Source organism: Megascapheus bottae, chromosome 13 (assembly GCF_031878675.1).
Source record: "Megascapheus bottae isolate mThoBot1 chromosome 13, mThoBot2.hap1, whole genome shotgun sequence".
Lineage (NCBI taxonomy): Eukaryota > Metazoa > Chordata > Mammalia > Rodentia > Geomyidae > Megascapheus > Megascapheus bottae.
Genome location: NC_143521.1, coordinates 15568327 through 15593083, shown reverse-complemented (window position 1 = coordinate 15593083; position 24757 = coordinate 15568327). Strand labels below are relative to the sequence as shown.

General features: G+C 35.7%; 1 protein-coding gene across 2 annotated transcripts in view; it reads left to right on the top strand.

Annotated features, from left to right (window-relative positions):
- Mrpl1 (mitochondrial ribosomal protein L1) overlaps positions 1 to 15551 on the top strand; it is a 55493-nt gene extending 39942 nt beyond the window's left edge. The window contains exons 8-10 of one of the 2 annotated variants that reach the window (XM_090343371.1): positions 12909 to 12990; positions 14338 to 14448; positions 14485 to 15551. In XM_090343371.1, the coding sequence (XP_090199497.1) occupies positions 12909 to 12990; positions 14338 to 14448; positions 14485 to 14546 (255 nt within the window). In that variant the 3' untranslated portion in view covers positions 14547 to 15551. Of the gene's footprint in view, positions 1 to 12908; positions 12991 to 14337 lie in introns of both variants that reach the window. The other variant, XM_090343370.1, reaches the window with a different exon arrangement.
- Positions 15552 to 24757: the final 9206 nt, after the last annotated feature.

Sequence of the window (24757 nt, the reverse complement as noted above, 5' to 3'; positions counted from 1 at the left end):
CAACATATTCAGTAGTTGAGAGTCTACATAGATCTTTGTAGTATAAGAAACCATGTACTTTATTCATAATTTCAACATATACTGTAGTGATTAAGTCACAGGCTCTAAATCAGATTGCATGGATCTTTGGGGGACAAATGTTTTATCTTGGTGAAAAGAAGTTAATGTATTTGTTTTAGGAGAATCTTTCTGACTACTACTTAGGTATTATAATGGAAAATTAATAAGCTTGATTTTAGATTTATGGTTTAAATCCTTTTCATAAGGCCACCCTTTTTTTTCTTTGCCTTTGTTTCCAATTTCCCTTATACATTAAATGATAGTAATGACTAGTATTACCATGGTTACCCAGGACTGGCCCCCCCAAAAGAAGTAAAAGTTAAGGTTTTACTACAGCTGAACAGGAACTAAGAAATCTAAAAGAATAAAAACATAAAAGGAGAAAAGTTTTATTTATTTTTTAAATTGTATGCCTAACTCCTAAAGAGAACAAAAAGTACTCAATAATTGTCAAGTGAGTTAGTCTGCATGAGCAAAATCTGTCAATTGAAGGTCAACACAAAAATCATTAAGTTATTTTAATGTAAATCATGAATCAGTGGGAAAATATTTTGTTTTATAGATTCACCCCAAACTTTTCAAATTGTTCTTGTAGATAATGTGAATGAAGTAATAATTGTACTTGCTAGAATTTAACAAGATGAAAGTCAGAATCAGGAATCTTGTCCACTGTTCATCACAGAAATGCTCAGCTAGTTGTACTTTGATGTTATATAACAAAATTAAACTGTCTACATACTGAGGCGTAAACACGTCAGACTTTGGAGTACTTTTCAAAGTACTTAGTATTTTATAATATACCACAAATCTGTTTTATCTTAGTTGTGAGACTCTCAGAACATGCTTTGTTTTTTCTTACAAAGAATAAGTTCAACCTAATCTTCCATAACACTTTAAAGTGTAATTAAGGCCATTTGCATTGTTGATTGGGTCTATTGATGCTTTATTGTAAGGTAAAAGTTCTAATTTTTTGTTGGTATTTACTGTCCCATTTCACAGAGACACACATAGTACCTTTATATTTGTGAAAAGTGTTTTTTTTCATCTTTTTTTATTGTAATTAATAGAAGGGTTTCATTATATTGGCCAGATAGAAGGTGCATTAATTCACATACATTGATACCCTTTCTCATGCCTTGGTCCCCATTTCCCCCCCCCCATCTTGTTTTCCCCCCTTCCCTATCCAATTTCAAATAACCAAATACAAATGTATCTGATATATCAGATAACAAAGTGAGGTACTGTAACAATGTGAGATAACCAAGGGACAGCAAAAGAGATGAGAGATAACATAGTATATTAAGGACAACAATCACTCATTATATGGCTTTTGTTTCTATATCCTAGAGGTCCTTTCATTTAGCATCACACTATATGGCCTTATGTATTTAGGTTTTGCTCTATTGCAGATCTCTGCTAGGAGAGCCTGAGGTTTCTACTGATTATGACAAATGAGGGAAACCATTGAGCCTATGTTCCTTTGGGTCTGGCTTACTTCACTTAATATGATTTTTTCTAAGTCTTTCCATTTCCTAACAAATGGGGCGATGTCATTCTTTCTGACAGCAGCATAGAATTCCATTGTGTACAAATACCACATCTTGTTGATCCACTCATCAACTGAGGGACATATAGGTTGGTTCCATATCTTTGCTATGGTAAATAGTGCTGCAATGAACATCATTTTGCTAGTGGATTTAGTATGTCCTTGTTTCTGGACAATTGGGTAAATGCCAAGTCGTGGAATTGCTGGGTCATAGGGGAGCTCTATGTTTAGTCTTTTGAGGAACTGCCATATTGCAGTTCCCTCCTTTTCTCCTATACTGTCTTTTTTCCTCCTTCCCTCCCTCTGATCCTTCCTTTCTCTCTCCTTTTCTTTCTCTCTCTCCCCTCCCTCTTTCTCCTTCTCTCTCCATTTTTTTTGTCTCTCACTTTGTGAATTTTGACTACCTCACATACTTAACAATCATGATAGCATTGTAGTTGAGGTCTCATTTGCTGAGAACAGGAGGTCAGTTGGAGAAAATAAAATAATGGTATATTAGAGCTAGTGGTAAGAAGCATTTAAAAAGGCATGAATAGTAAATTAAAGGAAAACTTGGTGCTGCTGTCTCTGAGCTTTTATGCTCAATGCTAATCCTCTACCACTTTGAGCCATAGCACTCCTTTCTGGTTTCTGGTGTTTAATTGGAGATGAAGAGTCTCGTGGACTTTCCTGCCTGGGCTGGCTTCGAACCACTGTCCTCAGCTGCCTGAGTAGCAATACAATGCCTAGTTTTTCTTTTTTAATAGATTTTAATTCCTTATTTATTTTCTTATTGATTTATTGCTGGTTCTGCGGCTTGAACTCAGAGCTTTGGGCTCTTGTGTAGATCTTTTTCAAGGCTATCACTCTATCACTTGAGCCACACTTCCATTTCCTGCCTTTTGCTCATTAGAGATAACCCTTTTCTCCGTCTCCTGAGTAGCTAGGATTACAAGCATGAGTCACAAGTGTCCAGTAGTGGGTTTTAGATTTTGATTTTCAGATTAATTCTGATTAGAAAGTCTATGGGATTACAAAATTTAGAAAAAGATTGAGATTGTTACAGTATCTCACTTTGTTACCTGATATATCGGATATACTTGTATTTGTTTATTTGAAATTGGAAAGGGAACGGGGGAAAACAAGATGAGGAGTGGGGGTGGGAGAGAGGGAAATGGGGACCAAGACATGTGAAAGGGTATCAATGTATGGGAATTAATGTACCATGTGTCTGGCAAATATCATGTAACCCTTCTATTAATTACAATAAAAAATATATGAAAAAAATAGATTTGCATTGATAGTGTTCAGTAGATCCTTTAAGGGTGTACTGTGCGTTTACTTAGTTTCAGGGCTTTTTTGGGGGGGGTTACTTATAGGGGTTAAACTCTGGGCCTGGGCCCTGTCCCTGAGCTCCTTTGCTCAAGGCTGGCGCTCTGCCACTTGAGCCACTGCACCACTTCCTGTTTTCTGATGGTTAATTGGAAATAAGAGTCCATGGACTTTCTTATCCAGGTTGGCTTTGAACCACAATCCTCAGATCTCAACTTCCTGAGTAGCTAGGATTATAGGTATGAGCCACCAGTGCCTGGCCCACAGCATTTTTTTTTTTAATAAGGGTTTTTCTATAAAAGCACAGCAACTCGGTAGAATTTTCCACACTATAAAAATGCCCTTCATAAAACTGTTGAGTGCTAGACTACTGTATTTGTTATTAACATTTTTCCAGAGCTAATCTTTAATCAAAGAAATTCTTTTCAAGTATATGTTTACACACAAGTAAAGGTTTTAACAAGAACTTTTTAGTAAAATTTTTTTTAAAAGAATGAAACCACAAGTCTTGACATTATCTTCATTTCATCTTAGAACATTGGGAATTTTTGTGTTCATAGTACTTTTCAAAAGAACATCTAAAGAGGAGTTAACCCAGGTCAAAACATTTCAGGTAAGGTATTCTAACAAAACATCAAATGTTGCTTGGAATCTGTTGCTTCAGAAAGCCATAACTCTAGTTAGGCTGTGTCCCCTACAAAGGAAAATTGTTCAGCAACAGAGAAAATAGGCAGCTGGCTGTGAGAGCACCTGGGCTTGATTTTTTTTTTTTTTGAGTAAGTACTTGATGTATAAATGCAGAAAATATGCCTTTTGCTTAAAAAAGAAAAAAAAACCCTACATACTTCTGTTGTATCCAAGACAAATATTCTACATTCTTCCTCTTTTTTGTTTTGTTTTTCCTCCCTCTTTACAACCTTTGTCTTCCATTTAGTAGTGTACACTAAAACTAGTAAAAGAATCTTCCTAGTGGTCCTCAAAGGGTGCACACCTATTTTAAGCCTCTCCCTATTAGAAAGCACACCGCTTCCTAATAAAGACCGAATCCTTGTTCTGAAATGCTTTGCTTTCCATTTGGGAATATAGATAATATTTTATTTAAGAAGTGTCAGAGTAGGGCTGGGGTGGCTGTTTTAGACAGGTTTGGTCAGTAAAGCCTTCTCTAAGGATGCTAAAAAGGAAGCTGAATGATAAAGGGACAAGTTGTGGAGCTAACTGGGGAAAAGTGAGCATTAAGTACAGAGGCACTGAGGAAGAAAAGTGTTTGATATATTATAGAATTGGGCTATTTGATCCCAATGGCATTCTTTAAAGAAATAGAAGAGGCAATTCAAAATTTCATATGGAATAATAAAAGACCCCATATAGCAAAAACACTTTCAGCTTGGTACTGGCATAAGAACAAGCCTGAAGACCAATGGAATAGAACTGAGGACCCAGATATTAAACCACAGACCTGTGGCCACCTAATCTTTGACAAGGGAGCCAAAAAAATAGAATAGAAGAAAGACAGCCTCTTCAACAAGTTGTGCTGGCAGAACTGGTTAAGCACCTGCAAAAAACTAAGTTGGATCCTTCTTTGTCACCCTGCACTAGAATTAACTCCAAATGGATCAAAGACCTGGAGGTAAAAGCTGACACACTGAAAACTTTACAGGAAGGAATAGGAGCTACACTAGGCCTCCTTGGCACCGGTCGAAACTTTCTTAATAAGGACCAAAAATCACAACAAGTAAGAGAAAGGCTGGATAAGTGGGACTGCATTAAACTGCAGAGCTTTTGTATGGCAAAGGACATAGCTAGTAAATTAATTAGGAAGCCTACAGAGTGGGAGAAGATCTTCACCAACCAAACAATGGACAAAGGCCTCATATCTAAAATATATCAACAACTCAAAAAATTGAATCACTCCAAAACTAATCTCCAAAGTAACAACCATCCCATTAAAAAATGGGCCAAAGACTTAAAGAGAGTCTTCTCTGAAGAAGAAACAAAAATGGCCTATAGACACATGAAGAAATGCTCAACATCTCTGGTCATAAAAGAAATGCAAATCAAAACAACTCTTAAGATTCCACCTCACTCCAGTTAGAATGGCCAGGATCAGGAAAACGAATAATAACAGATGCTGGAGGGGATGTGGCCAGGAGGGATCACTACTACACTGTTGGTGGGAGTGCAAACTCGTTCAACCACTATGGAAAGCAGTATGGCAGTGCCTCAAAACGCTAAACATAGAGCTCCCCCTATGACCCAGCAATTCCACTACTTGGCATTTACAACTATCCAGAATCTCGGGCATACTAAATCCACTAGCACAATAATGTTCATTGCAGCATTATTCACCATATCAAAGATATGAAACCAACCCAGATGTCCCTCAGTTGATGAGTGGATCAACAAGATGTGGTATTTGTACACAATGGAATTCTATGCTGCTGTCAGAAAAAACGACATCAACCCATTTGTTAGGAAATGGAAAGACTTAGAAAAAATCATATTAAGTGAAGTAAGCCAGACTCAAAGGAACATAGGCTCAATGGTTTCCCTCATTTGTCATAATCAGTAGAAACCTTGGGCTCTCCTAGCAGAGATCTGCAATAGAGCAAAACCTTGATATATAAGGCCATATAGTGTGAAGCTAATTGAAAGGACCTCCAGGATATTGAAACAAAAGCCATATAATGAATGATTGTTGTCCTTAATGTACTATGTTATCTCTCATCTCCTTTGCTGTCCCTTGGGTATCTCATATTGTTACAGTACCTCACTTTGTTATCTGATATATTGAATTTATTTGTATTTGGTTATTTGAAATTTGATAGGGAAGGGGGGAAAACCAAGACGGGGGGCAGCGCGGTGCGGCGGGAGGGTAAAGGGTACCAAGACATGTGAAAGGGTATCAATGTATGTGAATAAATGCACCTTCTCTATGGCAAATATCATGTAACCCTTTTATTAATTACAATAAAAAATAAAAAAAGAATTGGGATATTTGTTTCTTCTGGGTGGTAGAATTAGTATATACTGAAAACATTTTGAGAGAAGAGATAAAGTACACAGAGTTTATCACAACTATTTTGACATAGGAGATCATTGAATTATGCATATTATTAGTACTCCTGAATAATTGGACGTAATAAAAGTATTGACTTGCTATTATTTTAATAGAAAAACTTTTTGTTCAGAGATCCTTAAACTTTTAATGGGGCTTCAGTAGACTCCAAGATTTTATGAACTGTTTCAAAGTATATGCAAAGTATTTGTGTATATGCATTCATATATTTTTCTTGAGTACAACTGATTGTATTAAAAAAAGATTTAAGACTCAGTGAATACTTGTTGAGTGCATACTGTATGTCAGACATATATGTAGTACGGTATATTCATCAACAAGACAGACAATAGTTTTCCGTCTTCATGGAATAGACATGTGCATAGTGTTTATCAGGTGACTACTAAAGGGATTAATGCATAGGATCTGTAGGTTGCTGGGGTGTAGTATCAGGAGTGGAGGAAAGATGAGTTGATCAGAAAGATTAAATAAATACATGTGTATTAAATTTTGAGAAACTTCTTTTTTTTTTTTTTTTTTGCCAGTCCTGGGCTTGAGCTCAGGGCCTGAGCACTGTCCTTGGATTTTCTCAAGGCTAGAGCTCTACCACTTGAGCCTCAGCACCACTTCCGGCTTTTTTCTATATATGTGGTACCGAGGAATCGAACCCGGGTCTTCATGCATGCTAGGCAAGCACTTTAACCACTAGGCCAAACTCCCGGCCCGAGAAACTTCTTTTATTCCCTATCATTATTTGAGTTGGCTACCAAAACACCTAGTCAGGCTACATTTTCTAGACAGGGGAGAAAAGAAGAGGTTTAGTTCAAGAGTAGTAATAATGCGCATTTGAGCTGGCTTTACTTTTTTTTAAAGCATTTAATCTGGATTATAAAATAGTCATTTGTTTCCAGTATTCTGTGAGAGTTATTTGACATTAAAAAATAATTTTTATAATATGTACTTTGTTTTTTGATACTTACGTTTAGGTTTTCTTTCTTCCTTTTAATAACTTTTTGCAGTTTTCCTTTTCTGTTTTGCTGAATCTTTTTTCTCTTTCATTGTCTTTTCTCCTTCCTTGCTCATTACCACATCAGAAAGATACAAAAATAGAATTGTTTAGGGAAAAATTAATGTGAACTGTGTATCAAAGAATCATTTTTCAATTATGTGTAACAATTTTGATTATAGAATTTTAACTACAGAATTCTAGTTAATGGTTCTTAATGAACAAATGAGTTATTTGTATTAAACCTTTTTAAAACATATTTTGTTTTTGTTTTTTGCCAGTCCTGGGCTTGGGCTCAGGGCCTGAGCACTGTCCTTGGATTTTTACAAAGCTAGAGCTCTACCACTTGAGCCACAGCACTACTTCTGGCTTTTTCCTATGTATGTGGTACTGAAGAATCAAACCCGGGTCTTCATGCATGCTAGGCAAGCTCTTTATCACTAAGCCAAACTCCGGGCCCTTAAAACATATTTTGACAGATATATTTGTAAAGGTATTGAAATGTTTTCCTGTAATCTTACTTCATTCACTATGTCATGAAATTTTTAAGATATACTTGCTGCAGTTGTGAATTTTTACCAATTTCAAAGTAGTAGCATTAGTAAGTTTATTCTGAAGCATTGATTCTCCTGGTGAGCCAATACTGTCCTACTTTTCCCATTTATTTTTTTATATCACAGGACAGATTTCTCCTGGTATGCTATTAAATCAAGTCAATAACAGGATAAAATATTGTTAAAATACTTTTATTCTACTTTAAAACTTTTGAGAATTATTACTTAATTATTTTACTTTACTAATTTAATTAAAGCATAACATAAATTGGGAGTTAAAATTTACTAGCTATGATTGAAATTATAAGGAACATTATTTTAAAATACTCTAAGTGTCGTTATACACTCAGCTACCTTGACATTAAGTTGTCATAACATTGAAGTTAAAACAACTTTAGCCCTTTATAGTAATGTGAATGTCCTGATGTTGAAACTTGTAAACAAAATGGTATTGGTAAATCAAATGAAACTTCCTTTTTTGTGGTGCTGGGGATCAATCCCAGAGCCATATATATGTCAGATAAATGCTTTACCAGTGAGCTACTTAGCCTTTTAATAAGTTTGTGTTCTTTTTCTTTTTCCTTTTTTGCCAGTCCTAGGCCTGAACTCAGAGCCTGGACACTGTCCCTGAGCCTCTTTGTGCTCAAGGCTAGTACTCTACCACCTGAGCCACAGTTCCACTCTGGCTTTTCTGTTTATATGGTACTGAGAAATTGAACCCAGGGCCTTATGTAAGTACTCTACCACTAAGCTACATTCCCAGCCCCAGCTCATCTATCCCCCATTGTTTCTTTCTTTTTTTTTTTTTTTTTTTTGCTAGTCCTGGTATTTGAACTCAGGGCTTGGGCACCGCCCCTGAACCTCTTTGTGCCCAAGGCTAGCACTACCACTTAACCACAGCTCTACTTACAGCTTTTTTTGGAGAAATTTATTGGAGATAAGAATCTCACAAACTTTTCTTCCTGGGCTGGCTTTGAACCATGATCCTCACATCTCAGTTTCATGAGTAGCTAGGATTATAGGCATGAACCACTGGCACTTAGCTAATAAGTTCATTTTCTAAAAAGGAAAAAAAAAAACAAAACAAATAATGACAAGACCTGAATTAACTGGTAAGTTTCCTGTCTTGAGTTGAAAATATAAATTTGGAACTTGGAGCTACTTAATAGAGATTCAGCAATTTTGAAGTGTTCTTTCCCCTTCTTTTTAATGTTGTAGACATGGTCCATTTGTAGGTGTCACTCACTATGAAGTATGCTTTACTTGTGTCACAGTGTGTTGTTTTGAGTCAAGAATATTGTCAGTCTGGCAGCTGGTGAAAGCTAAAGTATATTGTAACAAAAATAAACAAGTTCAGGGCAAGGGAATATAATCATAGTAAAACCTTGTGTTGAAATCACTATATTAGTTTTAGTGAACATGTTAGAACAGGACAAGTGACTATGTTGGAGTTTCGTTGAACAATAAGATGTAGATATTATAGGATCTATAATTTGTGGCTTTATTTTAGAACAATTGAGTATAAAAGTTGAAATAGGAGCTAGCAAGGAATATTGTTTAAATCATGAGACACAGTTAACAGCTAGGTAAGATGGACCCTTGGTTATACCTCATTGCCACTTCCCTTCTTTCCCTCATTCTTTCGATATAATGATTAACTTTTCTTTTGCATATTTTCATTGCGCTACAGTGGTGTCATTAATGAAGGAATTATAAGGGGGGGAAATAAGTTAGAAAATAAAGGAACAAGAAATGACATGCTTTTTCTCTTTTATCTGATATAAATAAGGTCATACCATTTGTGACACATGTAGCTTTGCTTATTAATCCACTACATCAACTCAGAATATAGTTATCACTGATAGAACACATGATTTAAAAAATATAAACAGAGCCTGAAGTATTGGTTTTTTTCAGATTTGGGGGTATTTGAAAAAAATGTTACCAAATGAGCTTTCTTAATCTAAAAATCAGAAATGCTTCAAAACCTGAGACTTCTAGGAATAATGTTGATAAAACCTTTCGCTTTTGGAGCAGTTGGACTTTTGATTTTCACATTAGAGATGCTCAACCTATAAACCTATTAAAATTTACAAGGAGATAAAAACCCTGTTGTCTTTTTGCATGTGAATAGAAGAAAAAAGTTCCTAGTGCATCTGTGCAATGAAATGCTATGCTAATATAAAAAATATGAATTGTTGGTAGATAGAACTAGCTAGATAAATCTGACTCAAAAGCATAGGCATAAGAAGAAAGAAAGACAGGTTGGATTTAATTAAGATTTAAACTTTTGTGCTTCAAAGGATACTGTGAATGGAGTACAAAGAAAATATTACATATGGGGGCCGGGAGTTTGGCCTAGTGGTTAAAGTGCTTGCCTAGCATGCATGAAGACCCGGGTTCGATTCCTCGGTACCATATACATAGAAAAAAGCCAGAAGTGGTGCTGAGGCTCAAGTGGTAGAGCTCTAGCCTTGAGAAAGTCCAAGGACAGTGTTCAGGCCCTAAGCTCAAGCCCAGGACTGGCAAAAAAAAAAAAAAAAGAAAAGAAAAGAAAATATTACATATGTACGTATATATTCACAGCTAGAATATAAAGAACTTTTACAAGTCAGAAATAGAAAAGCAATTCAATTTTAAAAATGAGCAAAACATCAGAACCCATTATTTCTCCAAAGGAGATATATAAATGGCCAATAAACAAATGAAGAGATACTCATTATCAAGGCATTAGGAAAGTGCAAATTAAAATCACAGTGAGATACTTCACATCATTTAGGATAACCATTGTTTATACAAGTATGTAGAATATTAAGTAGTGGTAAGTATATATACAAATTGGAAACTCTCATGCATTGTTGTTGGGAATGTAAATTTATGTAACCATCACTGGAAATATGAGAGTTCCTTAAAAACTAAACAAAGTTACCATATGATCCAGCAATTCTACTTCTAGATATATGCCCAAAGGAATGGAAAGCAAAAACCCAAGAAGACATGAGTATATCCATGTTCTTAGCAACTTTGTGTCAGTAGTCAAAAGGTGGAAGCAACTTTAAATGTCCATCTGCAGAGTGGATAAACAGAATGCAATATATGTGATATACATAGATTGGTGTAACAAGTGTAAGAATGAAAGTTCTGAAGAGTGCCAGAATATGATTGAATGTTGAGGTCATTCTATTAAGTAAAATGAGCCATTATCCAAGGATAAATGAATTATTCCATTATTTTTATTTGTGCTGGTGTTGGGACTCTCTTTGCTCATGACTACTGCTCTTTTTGTTGGTTAATTGGAAATAAGAGTCCATGTCTTTGTCTGGCTTTGTCTAGCTAGACTGGCTTTGAGCTGAGATCCTCAGATCTCAGACTCTTGGGTAGCTAGGTTACTATGCACAGGCTACCAGCATGTGGCCAAAAACTCCATTTTTATTAGGTAGCTAGAGGAACGAAATTCATAGAGATAGAAAGTAGAATGGTAGTTGGCAGGGGAAGTAGAGAGTGACTGTTTTTTAAAACAAAACTCCAATAATGGATTATTGTTTGCAAGAGGTTAAGAATATATGGTATCTGTGGTTGATGTGAGTCACATGACCGGAGCTTCCTCCACTCTCCCACCAAACTAAGTAGGCATTCTTCTGTGCCACAACTCCCAACACTATTCTGCTCTGGTTATTTCTGAGATAGAGTTTCACTTTCTACCCTGGTGTATGCTTGAACTGTGATCTGCCTATCTTAGGCTTACTTTCATAGATATGATGACAGACATATGTCCTCACTCAGCTTCTTTTCATGGGAAAGAATCTTGTATAGTTTTCACTCAAGCTGGCCTCAGACTGTTATGCTTCTAATATCAGCCTCCTAAGTAAATGTGTTTTGTTCATGAAAAATAACATTTGTTTATATATATATATATATATATCATCTTACAAGGGCTGGTTTTATTTAGAGATTTGATTTTTTTTTATTTAGAGATAGATTTAGAGATTGAATTCAGAACCTTGCACATTCTAGACAAGTGTTTTGTCATTGAGCTATAATAACTTCAGCCTTGGTTTTGTACCATGTCTTCAGCTTTACTTTGACTTTTTTTTACCTCTGAAAACCCCCACCAGTGGAATGACATAAAGTAAGAAGATAAAAATGATAAAAACAAAAACAAACCCCCCCAAAACCTTTTTTTTTTGCCAATTATACTATTACAAGTTGTATTGAATTATTAGAAATTGGTTCATTTGGCACAGTATAAAATTCTCTAAACATTTGCATAAAATATAATGGAATTTAGTATATTTAAGAAGACTAATATTCTAATATTCACTGATTTGATTAACAAACAGCAGGACTTTTTAAAAGAATTTAAGGTTTGGGTATTTTTATGAATAAGACTTGCTCATCCTCAGGTCCTGAGCTCAAGTCCAGGTCTGGCAAAAAAAAAAAAAAAAAGACTGCTCATCATATATAGTTTTTGATCAATTGCAGTATGATTGGTATTGCCTAGAGTGTTTGAAAAATTAGATTTTTTTTTTGGGGGGGGGTTGGTTGAAGAGCTTGAATTTAAGGCCTTGGTGCTGTCCCAAAGCCCTTTTGCTCTGTCACTTTGAGGCACAGCCTCACTTCCAGGTTTTTGAGTAGTTACTTGGAGATGAGTCTCATGGGGACTTTTCTGCCCCAGCTGGCTGTGAACTAAGATTCTTATATCTCAGCCTTCTGAGTAGCTAGAAATACAAGTATGAGCCATGAGCACCCAGCAAAAAATTAGAATATTAGCCCAGCATCATGAAATTGCCTCTGTAATGTCTGAGTGCATTTAGTCAGGTTGCTTTATTTAATTACGGGGAGTGAATATGAGGTATGGTATGTATAGCCAAGATTTGCTTTGGAACAGACATTTAGAAATTAGGGAACTTCAAGTGGAAGGACTTTAAAGCACTCTGATAAAATATGTTCTTCAAGGTAATGAAATCTTGACATGTAAAGTCATGTAAATGTAGCATTGCAAAAGAAGTGTTAGGGAGTTTTAGAAAGTCTTCATAGTAGAGTCTCTTAAATATTGCATCAGGGCTAGTATGGCCTAGTGGTAGAGTGCTTGCTTAACATGCACAAAGCCCTGGATTCTATTTTTTTGATACCACATGCACAGAAAAAGCCAGAAGTAGTGCTGTGGCTCAAGTGGTACAGTGCCCAGGCCCTTAGTTCAATCCCCAGGACTGGCAAATTGTGTGTGTGTGTGTGTGTGTGTGTGTGTGTGTGTGTGTGTTTGTGTATATTTGTGTATATATTTGAAAAGCAACTATGAAGAATACTGATGGAATTGTCCAAATTGTATTTCTTTTTACTTTTATCATTAATGTTATATGTATTCTTTTCTTTCAGTTGGACATGTCAAATGACCAGATAGCTGCCAATCTGAGAACAGTTATTAATGAAGTCTGTAGGCATAGACCACTGAATTTGGGTAAGTGGCGTGCAGATATAGATTACCAAAATAATGCAAAAAATTAAGAAAGTAAGTTAACATGAAAGTACAATAGTAAGAATATTTCCAAGAAATAAATAAAATTTAATTATCCGAAGGATTTCTAGTTTTTTAATGAGTCATAGTTTTTAGAGAAGGACTTCTCTATCACTAATAAGGTATATATTCTGAGCTTTCTAAATTTCTACATTATTCTTTGGGTATGGCTTATTTCACTTAATATAATTTTTTCCAAGTTTTTCCATTTCCTTATGAATGGTACAATATCATTCTTTCTGATGGAAGCATACAATCGCATTGTGTGTATATACCACATTGGTTAATTGAAGATTAGAATTTCTTGGATTTATCTGCCTGGCTTCCTCAGATTTCAGCCTTCTGATAGCTGGATAATAGCAGTGAGACACCAGTGCTATGACATTGACTTCTTATAGACATGGAGAAAGAGCAAACCCAATCAAGATATGTAAACTGTGTAGTAGACTAGATTACAAGCCAGTCCAATGCCTTTATTATTGCATTATATACCATTCAAATTCCTTCTTCAGATCAACTTACTTGTGAATGATTGTCTTTTCACTTATGGGCTTACCATGATAGAACTTTTGTCAGGCTTAGTTTTATAACTATGTTAATAAATAATGAAGCTATCTTTCTTCTCCTTGGGAATTTAAAACACTGTTGGTTAAGTAACTTGTTCATGATTTTCTTCAGTATATGACCATAGCTTGTAGTCAGTTCATATGTATGACTTCATATGTATGTCACACAAGATTGCCATAGAGGATCCTGTGAGATATGAGGAGTGTTGGACCGAAAGTCCCCTAAGCAAAACAGCTATTCTCTTTTTTTTGGCATTTTAAATAAAATCTACCATTTTCAATGAATTCTTATGAAAAACTTCTAATTTTTAGAGAATTTTATCAGCCTTTTGGTAATCTAAAAGTACCTTCTGTGTTGGCTGTTTTAAGTAAATATTAAAATTAATACTTAAATGCCAACATATTTAAATATAAATTTTATATGTTTACATATAAAAATATTTTAGCCCTTAAATTTAAATATTTTAGGTATTTTTGTCAAATGTAAATATTACCACCTGCTTCTTCACTGTTGACTATGCAATAAAACGAATTCTAGTTGATCTTTTGGGAGAAGGAAATGGATTATATTAGCGAGTGTTCAGTTTTAAGGGTAAACCTCTAGTACAAGTAATTTATTTTCTATTCTGGAGGTGGGATTATCTTCCCTTTGTTATAAGTTAAATTATTAGTATTCTCAGGAATCTGTGGAGTAAGCAGAGTTGGCTCTTGTCTTTGTTCCCAGGTCCTGTTGTGGTGCGTGCTTTCATTCGTAGTTCAACAAGTGAGGGCCTGCTGCTGAAGATTGATCCACTGTTGCCTAAAGAAGCTGAAGCTGAAGAAAGTGGCAAAGAGCCTAAAGAAGTTGAAGCTGAAGAAAGTGACAAAGAGCCTAAAGAAGTTGAAGCTGAAGCAACTCACAACAAGCTGGACACTGGTAGCTCACGCCTATAATCCTAGCTACTCAGGAGGCTGAGATACGAGGTTCTCGATTCAAAATCAGCCAGACCAGGAAAGTCTGTGAAACTCTTATCTTCAGTTAACCACCACAAAAATGAGGGGAACTATGGCCCAAAGTAGTAGAGCACTAGACTTGAAAAAATCAGGGACCGAGCCTAGACCCTGAGTGCAAGCCACATACCTGACCAAAAAAAAAAAAGAAAAATGTGACAAAGAAGTTGCCTATAAGAGCTGAAATTTGAAATTCTTTTCAGTGGATTAAGAAACAACAAATAAAATTATAAAACTGTCATTTCTACATTTGGGGTCTGGTGACTTCGTGATCATTACATGTGAAAGTGAATTCTAACACTGAAAGTTTTTCATTTCAAGATTAAGAAAAAAAAAATTCTCTATGACTGGATTTCTCTTAAATCCTGCCACATCTTCTTCCAGTATCCAGATTTTACATATTGGTAGAAGGTAGACTATAGATCCAGTGACAGTCTCTAGCTTTGTGACTTTCTCTCGAGAGCCATAGTACCTGAGAGTATAGAAGTACCCTCAGTTCCTACAGGGCAAGTGGCACTGTAGGTTGTATCACAAGCTGACTGTATTTTAATGCATAAGATGTTTAAGGAATTATAAATCCATTTATGACAGCTTGAATATAGAAAATACCTCCACATTAAAATATGTGGTGGGTAATATTCTTTTAGAAATCAACTTATAATGATAATACATTTTGTAATAATTTTTTCTTATTATGCTTCTAAATGTATACAAGACCCTGGGTGTAGTGCTTTCATATTTGTGATCATTTGATCCTAGATTTCTTTGTTAATGAATGTAGTGCATGTGTGATATCTGTGAAACATCCCATGAGGAAACTAGAAAAACTGCATGGTTGAAGAATGAGGCTAACAAGTTGTCTTCTAACAAGTGCTGTTCCCAACTGGTTTGGTCCTTAAGTGTTTACTGGTGTATGAAAAATAAAGAAAGGTACAAATGATTTTCACATGTAATGGCCAATTGTCCATTCTTGGGAATAGCTTTATTCACTGTAAGACTGTCTTCTGCTTTTCATTGAGTATTTAAGTGCTCTTTTCTTTTTTTGCCAGACCTGGGCCAGACCAGTGCTCAGGGCTTGAGCGCTAGCCTTGGACTTTCTCCAGGCTAGAGTTCTACCACTTAAGCCTCAGCACCACTTCCGGCTTTTTTCTATGTATGTGGTACGGAGGAATCGAACCCAGGCCTTTGTGCATGCTAGGCAAGCATTCTACTATTAGGCCAAACTCCTGGCCATCTTTTTTCTTTTCTTTTCTTTTTAAACAAAATAGTAGTAATAGTAAATTAGTTGATGTAGTTTTACTAACCCTCATTTGTAAGGAACATTTAGAAAGTTGTGTGTATGTCTCCCAAATTGGTTTTGAAATTTTACTTGTCTGGGAAGTCCAAATAACTGTGAACATCCCTAGTAAGTTTTTGTTCCCATTGAAAAATCAAAAATTAGAGGCTGGAAGTGGATGAATGTAGAGCGAATCAAGTTGAGTGAGACAAGACCAAAGGAACAAAAGGCGCATGGTATCCTTAATATGTGGCTATTAAATCCAAAGAGTACAAGAGCGAGGACTCAATATTTGCATACCCAATGTTATGGGCATAGTAATGGAAATATAAATGTAACTATATAGACATAAAAACCTGTGACTTTATAGACAATGTTTTATTTCATAAATTAATATGTTTCTATGACATACCAACTCTTAGCCTAATTTTGATTAAGTTCTAAAAACAAAGTCCCAGTGATTGTATATAGAGATTCCCTTCTTGAACACTTGTTTGTTAAACTTGTCACTTGAAATATGATGTAAAAATCAATGTTAATAAATTCTTTAATAAAAAAAATTAGAGGCTGTTTACCAAATACAGCAGTACATCATATAAAACAGTAACAGCATTTCCCTGTGCGTGAGTACCTACATAATATGCTGTTACAGTTACATAAACACTGGTATGATTAACTCAATCTTACTGCTCAGACTAATAGTAGTTCAGTATTTTTCCTTTGTTGTTTCCATTTGAAAGAAATGGAAAGCATGTGTAGATACTAATCTAAAGGTATTATTAAAAATCTATGGGCCGGGAGTTTGGCCTACTGGTAGAGTGCTTGCCTAGTATGCACGAAGACCCGGGTTTGATTCCTTGGTACCACATACTTAGAAAAAGCCAGAAGTGGTGCTGAGGCTCAAGTGGTAGAGTTCTAGCCCTGAGAAAAATCCAAGGACAGTGCTCAGGCCCTGAGTTTAAGCCCAGGACTGGCAAAAAAAAAAATCTAATATACAAAGTACCATTTTATTGGTGGCATTCTATCCTTGAGGTTTACATTTATGTTGTTATTCCTCCAATTTTTGGGCATTTAACCTCTTTCAAGTTCTTCCTCATTTTTAATGTTTTATATATGTTATAATAATTTTTATTATATGCTATTTGTAGCATAATTTATTTTCCTCTTTATTTCTAGAAATTGCATTCCAGAGTCAAAAGTTAACATTTAACCAAGTAGGGCAGAAGCAAGCTGACTGTAATCCCAACTACTTGAAAGACTGAAGCAAGAAGATCATAAATTGAAAGTCAGCTTGGGATTTGTAGCAGGTTTATGATCATCCTGGATTCATAATTAACATTTTTGTATGAGTTATGGGGCTTGAACGCTGGGCCTGGGTGCTGTCCTTGAGCTCTTCAGCTCAAGGCTCCCACCCATCTCTTGAGCCACAGCACCACTTCCCATTTTCTAGTGAATAATTGGAGATACAAGACTCAAGGACTTTAGTGCCCCAGGCTGGCTTTGAGCCTTGATTCTTAGCTCTCAGCCTCTTGAATAGCTAGGATTATAGGCCTGAGCCACTGCACCCGGCATAACAACAACAAAAAATTTTTATTGAAATATGGCTAAAAGAACAAACCAAAATACAAAAATGCAGGTGAAAAAGTTGTTCTGGGCAGGAATATTCCAAAATCTTATTAACTAATCTATCAGTAAATTACTCTCCACTCTTCCCCCCCAGCCCCCCTCAATGGTTAAATGTTATAATGGTATACTTATGAAAAAATAGTAGAATTGTACTATATATCATTCTTCATACAAAACTTTTATTATGTTTCATAGAGAATAGTGATTAAGTCATGTTCAAATCAAGAGCTTAACATTTTTATAGTAAATACTAGTGATTCTGAAACTTTAGTTTGAGTCAAATAAACTGGAAGCCTTCAAAACACAAATGTTGGTCTTTACACAGAAATGTTTGGTGGACCTTGAAGCTTGGCTTTTCCAACCAGGTGATGATGATGATGAAGTTGGCTACATTTCTACACTTTGAGGACACTTATATACCGATTTTAACCCTGGCTGTAATATAACCATCCTGACTTTGAGACCAGCATCAGTTAAAAAAATTCCCCCCCTAGCAAGCAGTCAATCATAATGTCCAGTAGGTGGCGATAATAGTCTTTCCTACAACTTTTGAATTGTTAAGTATTTACTGGTAGATCATTCTTTTTTTTTTTTTTTTTGCCAGTCTTGGGCTTGAGCTCAGGGCCTCAGCACTGTCCTTGGACTTTTTCAAGGCTAGAGCTCTACCACTTGAGCCTCAGCACCACTTCCGGCTTTTTTGCTATGTATGCGGGGTCCTGAGGAATCGAACCCAGGTCTTCGTGCATGCTAAGCAAGCACTCTACCACTAGGCCAAACTCTCGACCAGATCATTCATCTTTTAATTTGAGCTTAAAAAAAAAAAAAAGAAACCACAAACAGTAGACCACTTGGATTTGTTTTGCAGTTAAGTTTTAGAAGCTTTTAAAAATTCACTTCTTTTTATTGTAGAGTTTTTCAAATATGAAGGAAATAGTGAACGCTCACACATCACCCAGCTTCAACAGCTGTCATGCTGCACTTATTCTAGTTTCAGCTTCCCCTTGCATCTGCCTACCATTCCTGCTCTTCCTCACCCTGCTGTGGTAATTAAAGGCAGATTGTATCACTTGGCCTGAAAAGTTTTAAAACTAGTTAAACTATAATTACAGGAGGATTTTAGGTTATTTTGGTTTTATTTGCTAGCACAGGAACTTGAACTTTGAGCTTTATACTCTTCACTTGGCTTTTTCAACTGAAATCCTAGCTACTCCTGGGGCTGAGATCTGAGGATTGAGGTTTAAAACCAACTCGGGCAGAAAAGGCCATGAGACTCCATTTAACCATCAACAAGCTGAAAAACAAACGCTTGGAAAAATTTTAAATCCTGTTAGTAGGAGAGACTGCATTTAGAAAATCACTCTATTGTAGAGTTTATGGGATTCATAGAGTAACTTTTCTTAAAAGGTAGAAGTATTTAGAGATGAAGGAAGTTAGTTATCCTCTCACATTCTTTGGGAAGAGGATTAATTTGCTTTGGATTATCCTAAGGAATAAAAGGCCCCTTGTCGAGTTAAGATATCATGACTCTAGACGTGGTTTTCTGTATTTCCCCATCTTTCTATCTAAATTGTCATGTGATAAAATTGATCCATGTAAGCTTTTTTGCCAGTCCTGGGGCTTGAACTCAAGGCCTGGGCACTGTCCTAGGATACTTTTTTTGCACAACACTAATGCTCTGTCACTTGATCCACAACACCACTTCTGGCCTTTTCTGTGTATGTGGTACCAAGGAATCAAACCCAGGGTTTTATACATGCTAAGCAAGCACTCTGCCACTAGGCTATGCTCCCTGCCTCGTGTAAGGTTTTAAGTTTTTGTTTGGATACATGGCACAAATCTAAATACTCCTGCTCTTAACATAGAATGGAAACTGAAGCTGGTAGCCTCTATTCTGTCATCTCCAGTCCCCCACCACGCATGTGACTGGGTGAGTCAGAGAGCCTTCTCACTGATTTCTCAGGTTTTTAGTGCTATTAACAAAAAATTGACTCATAGTAATTGTACATACTTATGGAGTGTGGTGTCATGTTGTAATACACACGTACAATGTGCAATGTCAGAGACAGCACTCCACAGAATGGAAGATTAAAACACTACTTCACCCTGCATTTCAAGGTGCAGGGTAATTTGCTGAGTATTTATTTTGTCAAACATTTCCATTGTTGGTCCTAAATTAGACTGGTTAAAATGTAACTCATTCTTAGAGAGTTATAATTTAAATCTGTTACTTAGTCACATTGGAGAGGTAGTTTAATTTTAGTTATCTTGTTTTTAATTTTTTTCTTGTGTTTAATTTTTGATAGTTATTGTAATTAATAAAAGGGTACTTATATTTAATTTTTTATTATTTTTAAAATTAGATTGGCAAAATTCTAATTTTTTTCTAAAAGCATACTATTATAAACATTCAACAAAGTTCTAGTTAAGCAATAGGAAAAAAAATAACCACTCACCTGGAAGAGTGGGGAGTAATTTATGGAAAGGTTACTTAATAAGACCCTGGAATATTTTCTGCTCAAAGCAATTCCAACTATACTTCTGGAGTAGACATGCTGTGTTAAGTATGATAATTGCTTGTCAGTTGAAATCAAATTAAAAATAGTTTATTGTAGTATGTACAAAGTGTTTTCCAAAGTGGAAAGTTAAACAATAAATTATTTTTTATGTGTGCTGGTCCTGAGGCTTGAACTCAGGGCCAGGGACCTGTCCCTAAGCTTTGTTTTACATAAAGCTAGCGTTCTGTCACTTGAGCCACAGCTTCATTTTTGGCTTTTTGCTAGGTAATTGGAGATAAGGGTCTTATAAACTCTCCTGTGCAGTCTGACTTTGAACTGCAATCCTCACATCTTAACCTTTTGAGTAGCTAGGTTATAAGCATGAGCTTAATACTCCATTTAAAAAAATGTTTGAGAATCATTAGAATTTTACTTAAAAACTTTAACATCTTGTTTTGAATGTAAGATTTAATGACTAAGAAGAAATAATATTTACATTAACAATAATATAGTATAGCTCTGTAATTTTTTACTTTGCATTTTCCTATGACTAATGCTGAACTTTTTTTCAGATTCTAATTAGCCATTATTATATCTCCTTGTGTAAAACTGTTCAAATTATTTACCCTTATGAAAAATTGGGTTTCTTCAGTTACATATATACTGTTTTTTTTCAAGTCCTTTGTATTACAATATTTTCTTCCATTTGTTGCTCACTTTTCACTTATGAAATTATTTTGTAACGTCTGTTGTAATAGTTCATGAGTAGTTGGTGTATTTGGAAGCATCTGGGATGACTTTTACCTCTCTAAAGTTACAAAAAAATATTCTGTGCTTTTCTGTACAATATTTCTGTAGTTTTTCTTTTTTTTTTTTTTTTTTTTGGCCAGTCCTAGGGCTTGAACTCAGGGCCTGAGCACTGTCCTTGGGCTTCCTCAAGGCTAGCACTCTACCACTTGAGCCACAGCACCACTTCTGGATTTTTCTATGTATGTGGTACTGAGGAATCAAACCCGGGTCTTCATGTATCCTAGGCAAGTACCCTACAACTAGGCTGAACTCCAAGCCCTAAGTTTGCACTTGGATATCTAAGTTTATCACACATTTTAATACATTTTTGAATGTTGTATTGATAGCCCTAGCCCCAGATTTTGGAAATGCTATCTATCCCTCCACTTCAGGTTCTTAGGTAGAGAATTAATTAAACACATATGTATAGGTTGATTTCTCAACTCTCTAATTTGGTCCATTCATATATTTGCCTAGGCTTACAAAAATGGTCTGGTCCTGATTACTATAATTTATGGCAAGTCTTGCAATCAGTTAACATATGCGCTCAAATTTTATTTTTGTTTTTTTTTAAGTTTGTCCTGGATATTTTAGGTAATTTGTATTCTTAATATGTTTTAGAATCAGTTGATCAACTTCTGTGGGTAAAGAGCTGCTGAGGTCTTAATTGCAATTTCATTGAACCTCTTCTTGAATTTTAAAGAACCTATACTTTAGCAATATTGATTCTTGTAATTCATGAAATGCTGAATCTCTCAGTGGATTTGTGTTGTATTTATGGCTTCTCAGAATGGAAACTGTTGCAGAAAGCACTTTGCATCATAATTTGCTGAGTCTTTTTTTTCCTAAATAAGAATAAGTGTTGAATTCTATCAAATGCTTTTCCCAAATCTATTCAGAGGGAAGTATGATGTGTGTGTGTGTGTGTGTGTGTGTGTGTGTTTTCATTCATTCTTGTCATCGCTTTATTTTTTATTGTAATGTATAGAGGGGTTACAGTTATATTTGCCAGATAGAAGGTGTATTACTTCTCACACATTGATACCCCTTCTCATGTTTTTGTTCCCATTTCCTTCCTCCCACCCCCTCCCAATCATCTTGTGTGTGTGTGTGTGTGTTTTAACACGGAAAATTACATAGATTTTTTTTCAAAGGTTAGACTAACCTTTAGTTTCTGGAATACTATTTGGTAATGATGAACTCTCATTTCTATTTGTTGGTAATTTATATTTTACTGGGGACCTTCTCTACTAGGTTCTGAAGAGATGCTGATCTTTAATGTTCTTTCCTTGTAAAAGCTTTAATCTTGGTATGGATATAATGCTTAAATTCAGAAGATGACTGGGAAAATTCTTTCACCTTTGAAACATTCTAAGATCAACATGTTTTCTTCGTGTGATGGAGAAATTTACAAGTGAATCCACTAGACTTCAAAAAGATTTGGGGGAAGATTTTATATTACTAGTTTGGCTTGTTTAGTTTGATACAGAGCAACTCAATTAAGAAATAGTTCTTCTCTTGCCAGTTTTTATTTATCATTTTGACAGTCAAAAATTTGATCTATTTCACCTAAGGTATCAAATTTATTGAAATAAATATGTCTTATTATCCTGTCTATATTCTCAAAGTGATGTTCTTCCTTTATTTCTATTTAGATAATTCGTGTTTTTTTTGCTTTTTAAACAACTATTTATTTATTTATCTAATTGTCCGGGTGGTATATAGAGAGGTTACAGTTACATTCATCAGATAGTGGGTACATCACTCTTGAACACTGTTACCCCTTCCTATAAACAACTAAAGTGTACATTTGACTTATTGATTTTTGTTTCTACACTTTTTGAGATTATGTGATTAATACTATCATTGTTGATTCAAATTTTAATTATAATAGATGGCTCTTGGATGATTAATTCTAGACAATTCTCTTGTTTCTCATAAATTGATGATAGTTGAAAATATATGTATAATGTATAATACATAGCAATGTATCTCTTTCAAAATACATGTGATAACTAAAGAGCAAATACTTATGTGCAATGCCTGACTCTTAGCTATATTTTTTACAACTACATGTCCAGCACCTAAAATCGCGCCTGGCATATAGTTGTGTACCCTCAGAAGGTAATTGAATGACCAAATAAATAAATGTGAAAAGATTTGCCTCTAAACCTAGTTTTAACTCCATTCCAAATTGCTAAATACTAAGAAAATCATTATATTCCACAGTGGCCGCCTTGGTTTAGTGAATGATAATGTTACCTTTTATGTAATATATTACATCTTTATAATCTAAGAATTTCTCAGAATTCACTGAGTTGTTATTTATTTTTTTAGTCAGTCATGGGGCTTGAACTCTGGGTTTGAGCTCTGTCCCTGAGCTCTTTAGCTCAAGGCGCTTCACTTTACCACTTGAGCCACAGCACCACTTCCAGTTTTCTGGTGGTTAATTGAAGATAAGAGTATCATGGACTTTGATGTCTGGGTTGGTTTTGAACTGTGATCCTCAGATCTCAGCCTCCTGAGTAGCTAGGACTGTAGGCGTGAGCCACCACTGCCCGGCTTATTCATTTTTTTAATTTAGTTTTTTCTTTTTTGCCAGTTCTTGGCCTTGAACTCAGGGCCTGAGCACTGTCTTTGGCTGTTCTCAAGGCTAGAGCTCTACCACTTGAGCCATAGCACTACTTTGGCTTTTTCTATGTGTGTGGTATGGAACCCCGGTCTTCCTGCATGCTGGGAGAATACTCTACCACTATGCCAAACTCCTAGCCCTAAGTTGTTATTATGTATCAAATACTCTTTGAGGCATTAGGAATGAGTTGGTAAACCATATGGTAAGAATCTCTGTTTTCTTGGAATTTAAACCATAAGGTAAGAATCTCTGCTTTCCTGGAACTTATATCCTAGTGAATGTGCTGTTTATTTAGTTTTTTACAGCACCCTGTGTGGTGTTGGACAGGCAAAGCAGAAGCCAGAATGTGATTAGAGTTTTCATCACAAGCCTAGAGTCTTCGTAAGTGTGAGTGAAGTATTTGCTCAAGGAAAACCAGGTAGTGAGTTTAGAGAGCAGATATTAAACATTCAGTACTTTTCCCATTTATGCTATTCTTACTTTCTGTCTTTCTGTGTGTGTGTGTGTGTGTGTGTGTGAGAGAGAGAGAGAGAGAGAGAGACAGAGACAGAGACAGAGACAGAGACAGAGACAGAGACAGAGACAGAGAGAGAGAGAATGTGCTTTTGCGCATGCATGGGTCCTCATTTATCCACCTGTCAGCACTGTAGCTTGAACTCAGGGCTACTCTCTTTCTAAGAGGCTTTTCTCCTCGTGGTTGGTGCTCTACCCCTTGAGCCATATCTAGCTTTATTTTTTTCTAATTGGAGAAAAAAACCTTGTGAATCTATCTGCTTGTGCTGGCTTCAAACTTCAATTGTAGATTTGAGCCATCTAAACCTAACTTCTTTTCCTTTATTTTTATTTTTTGGAGGAAAAGACCTAGTTTATTTACCATCTTTAATGAAATATATAACACGACAATATGTCTCAGGCTTTAGAAACGATGGCAAAAATACCTTCACTCCTCTAGAATCTTAGCTACACAAGAGGCTGAGATTTGAGGATTGAGGTTCAGCACCAGTCAAACAGAAACGTCCATGAGACTTCTCTAAAAGGCCAGAAGTGAATGTGTGGCTCAATGATAAGGCACCAACCTAGAGTAGAAAAGCTAAGGGAGAGTTTGAGGCTTTAAATTCAAACCCTAGTACACACAAACACACACATATACACACAGATACCTTAAACCCAAACAAGATTTAAGTATAAGGCCCATTTCTATTTATGTACTTCCCAACTCTTCTGTCGAGGCCCCTCATTGCAGGAGTTGGAGCTTCTTGGGGTTTTTTGTTGTTTTTTGTTGGTCTTGGGGCTTGAACTCCGGCCTGAGCCCCATCTGAGCTCTTCAGCCCAAGGC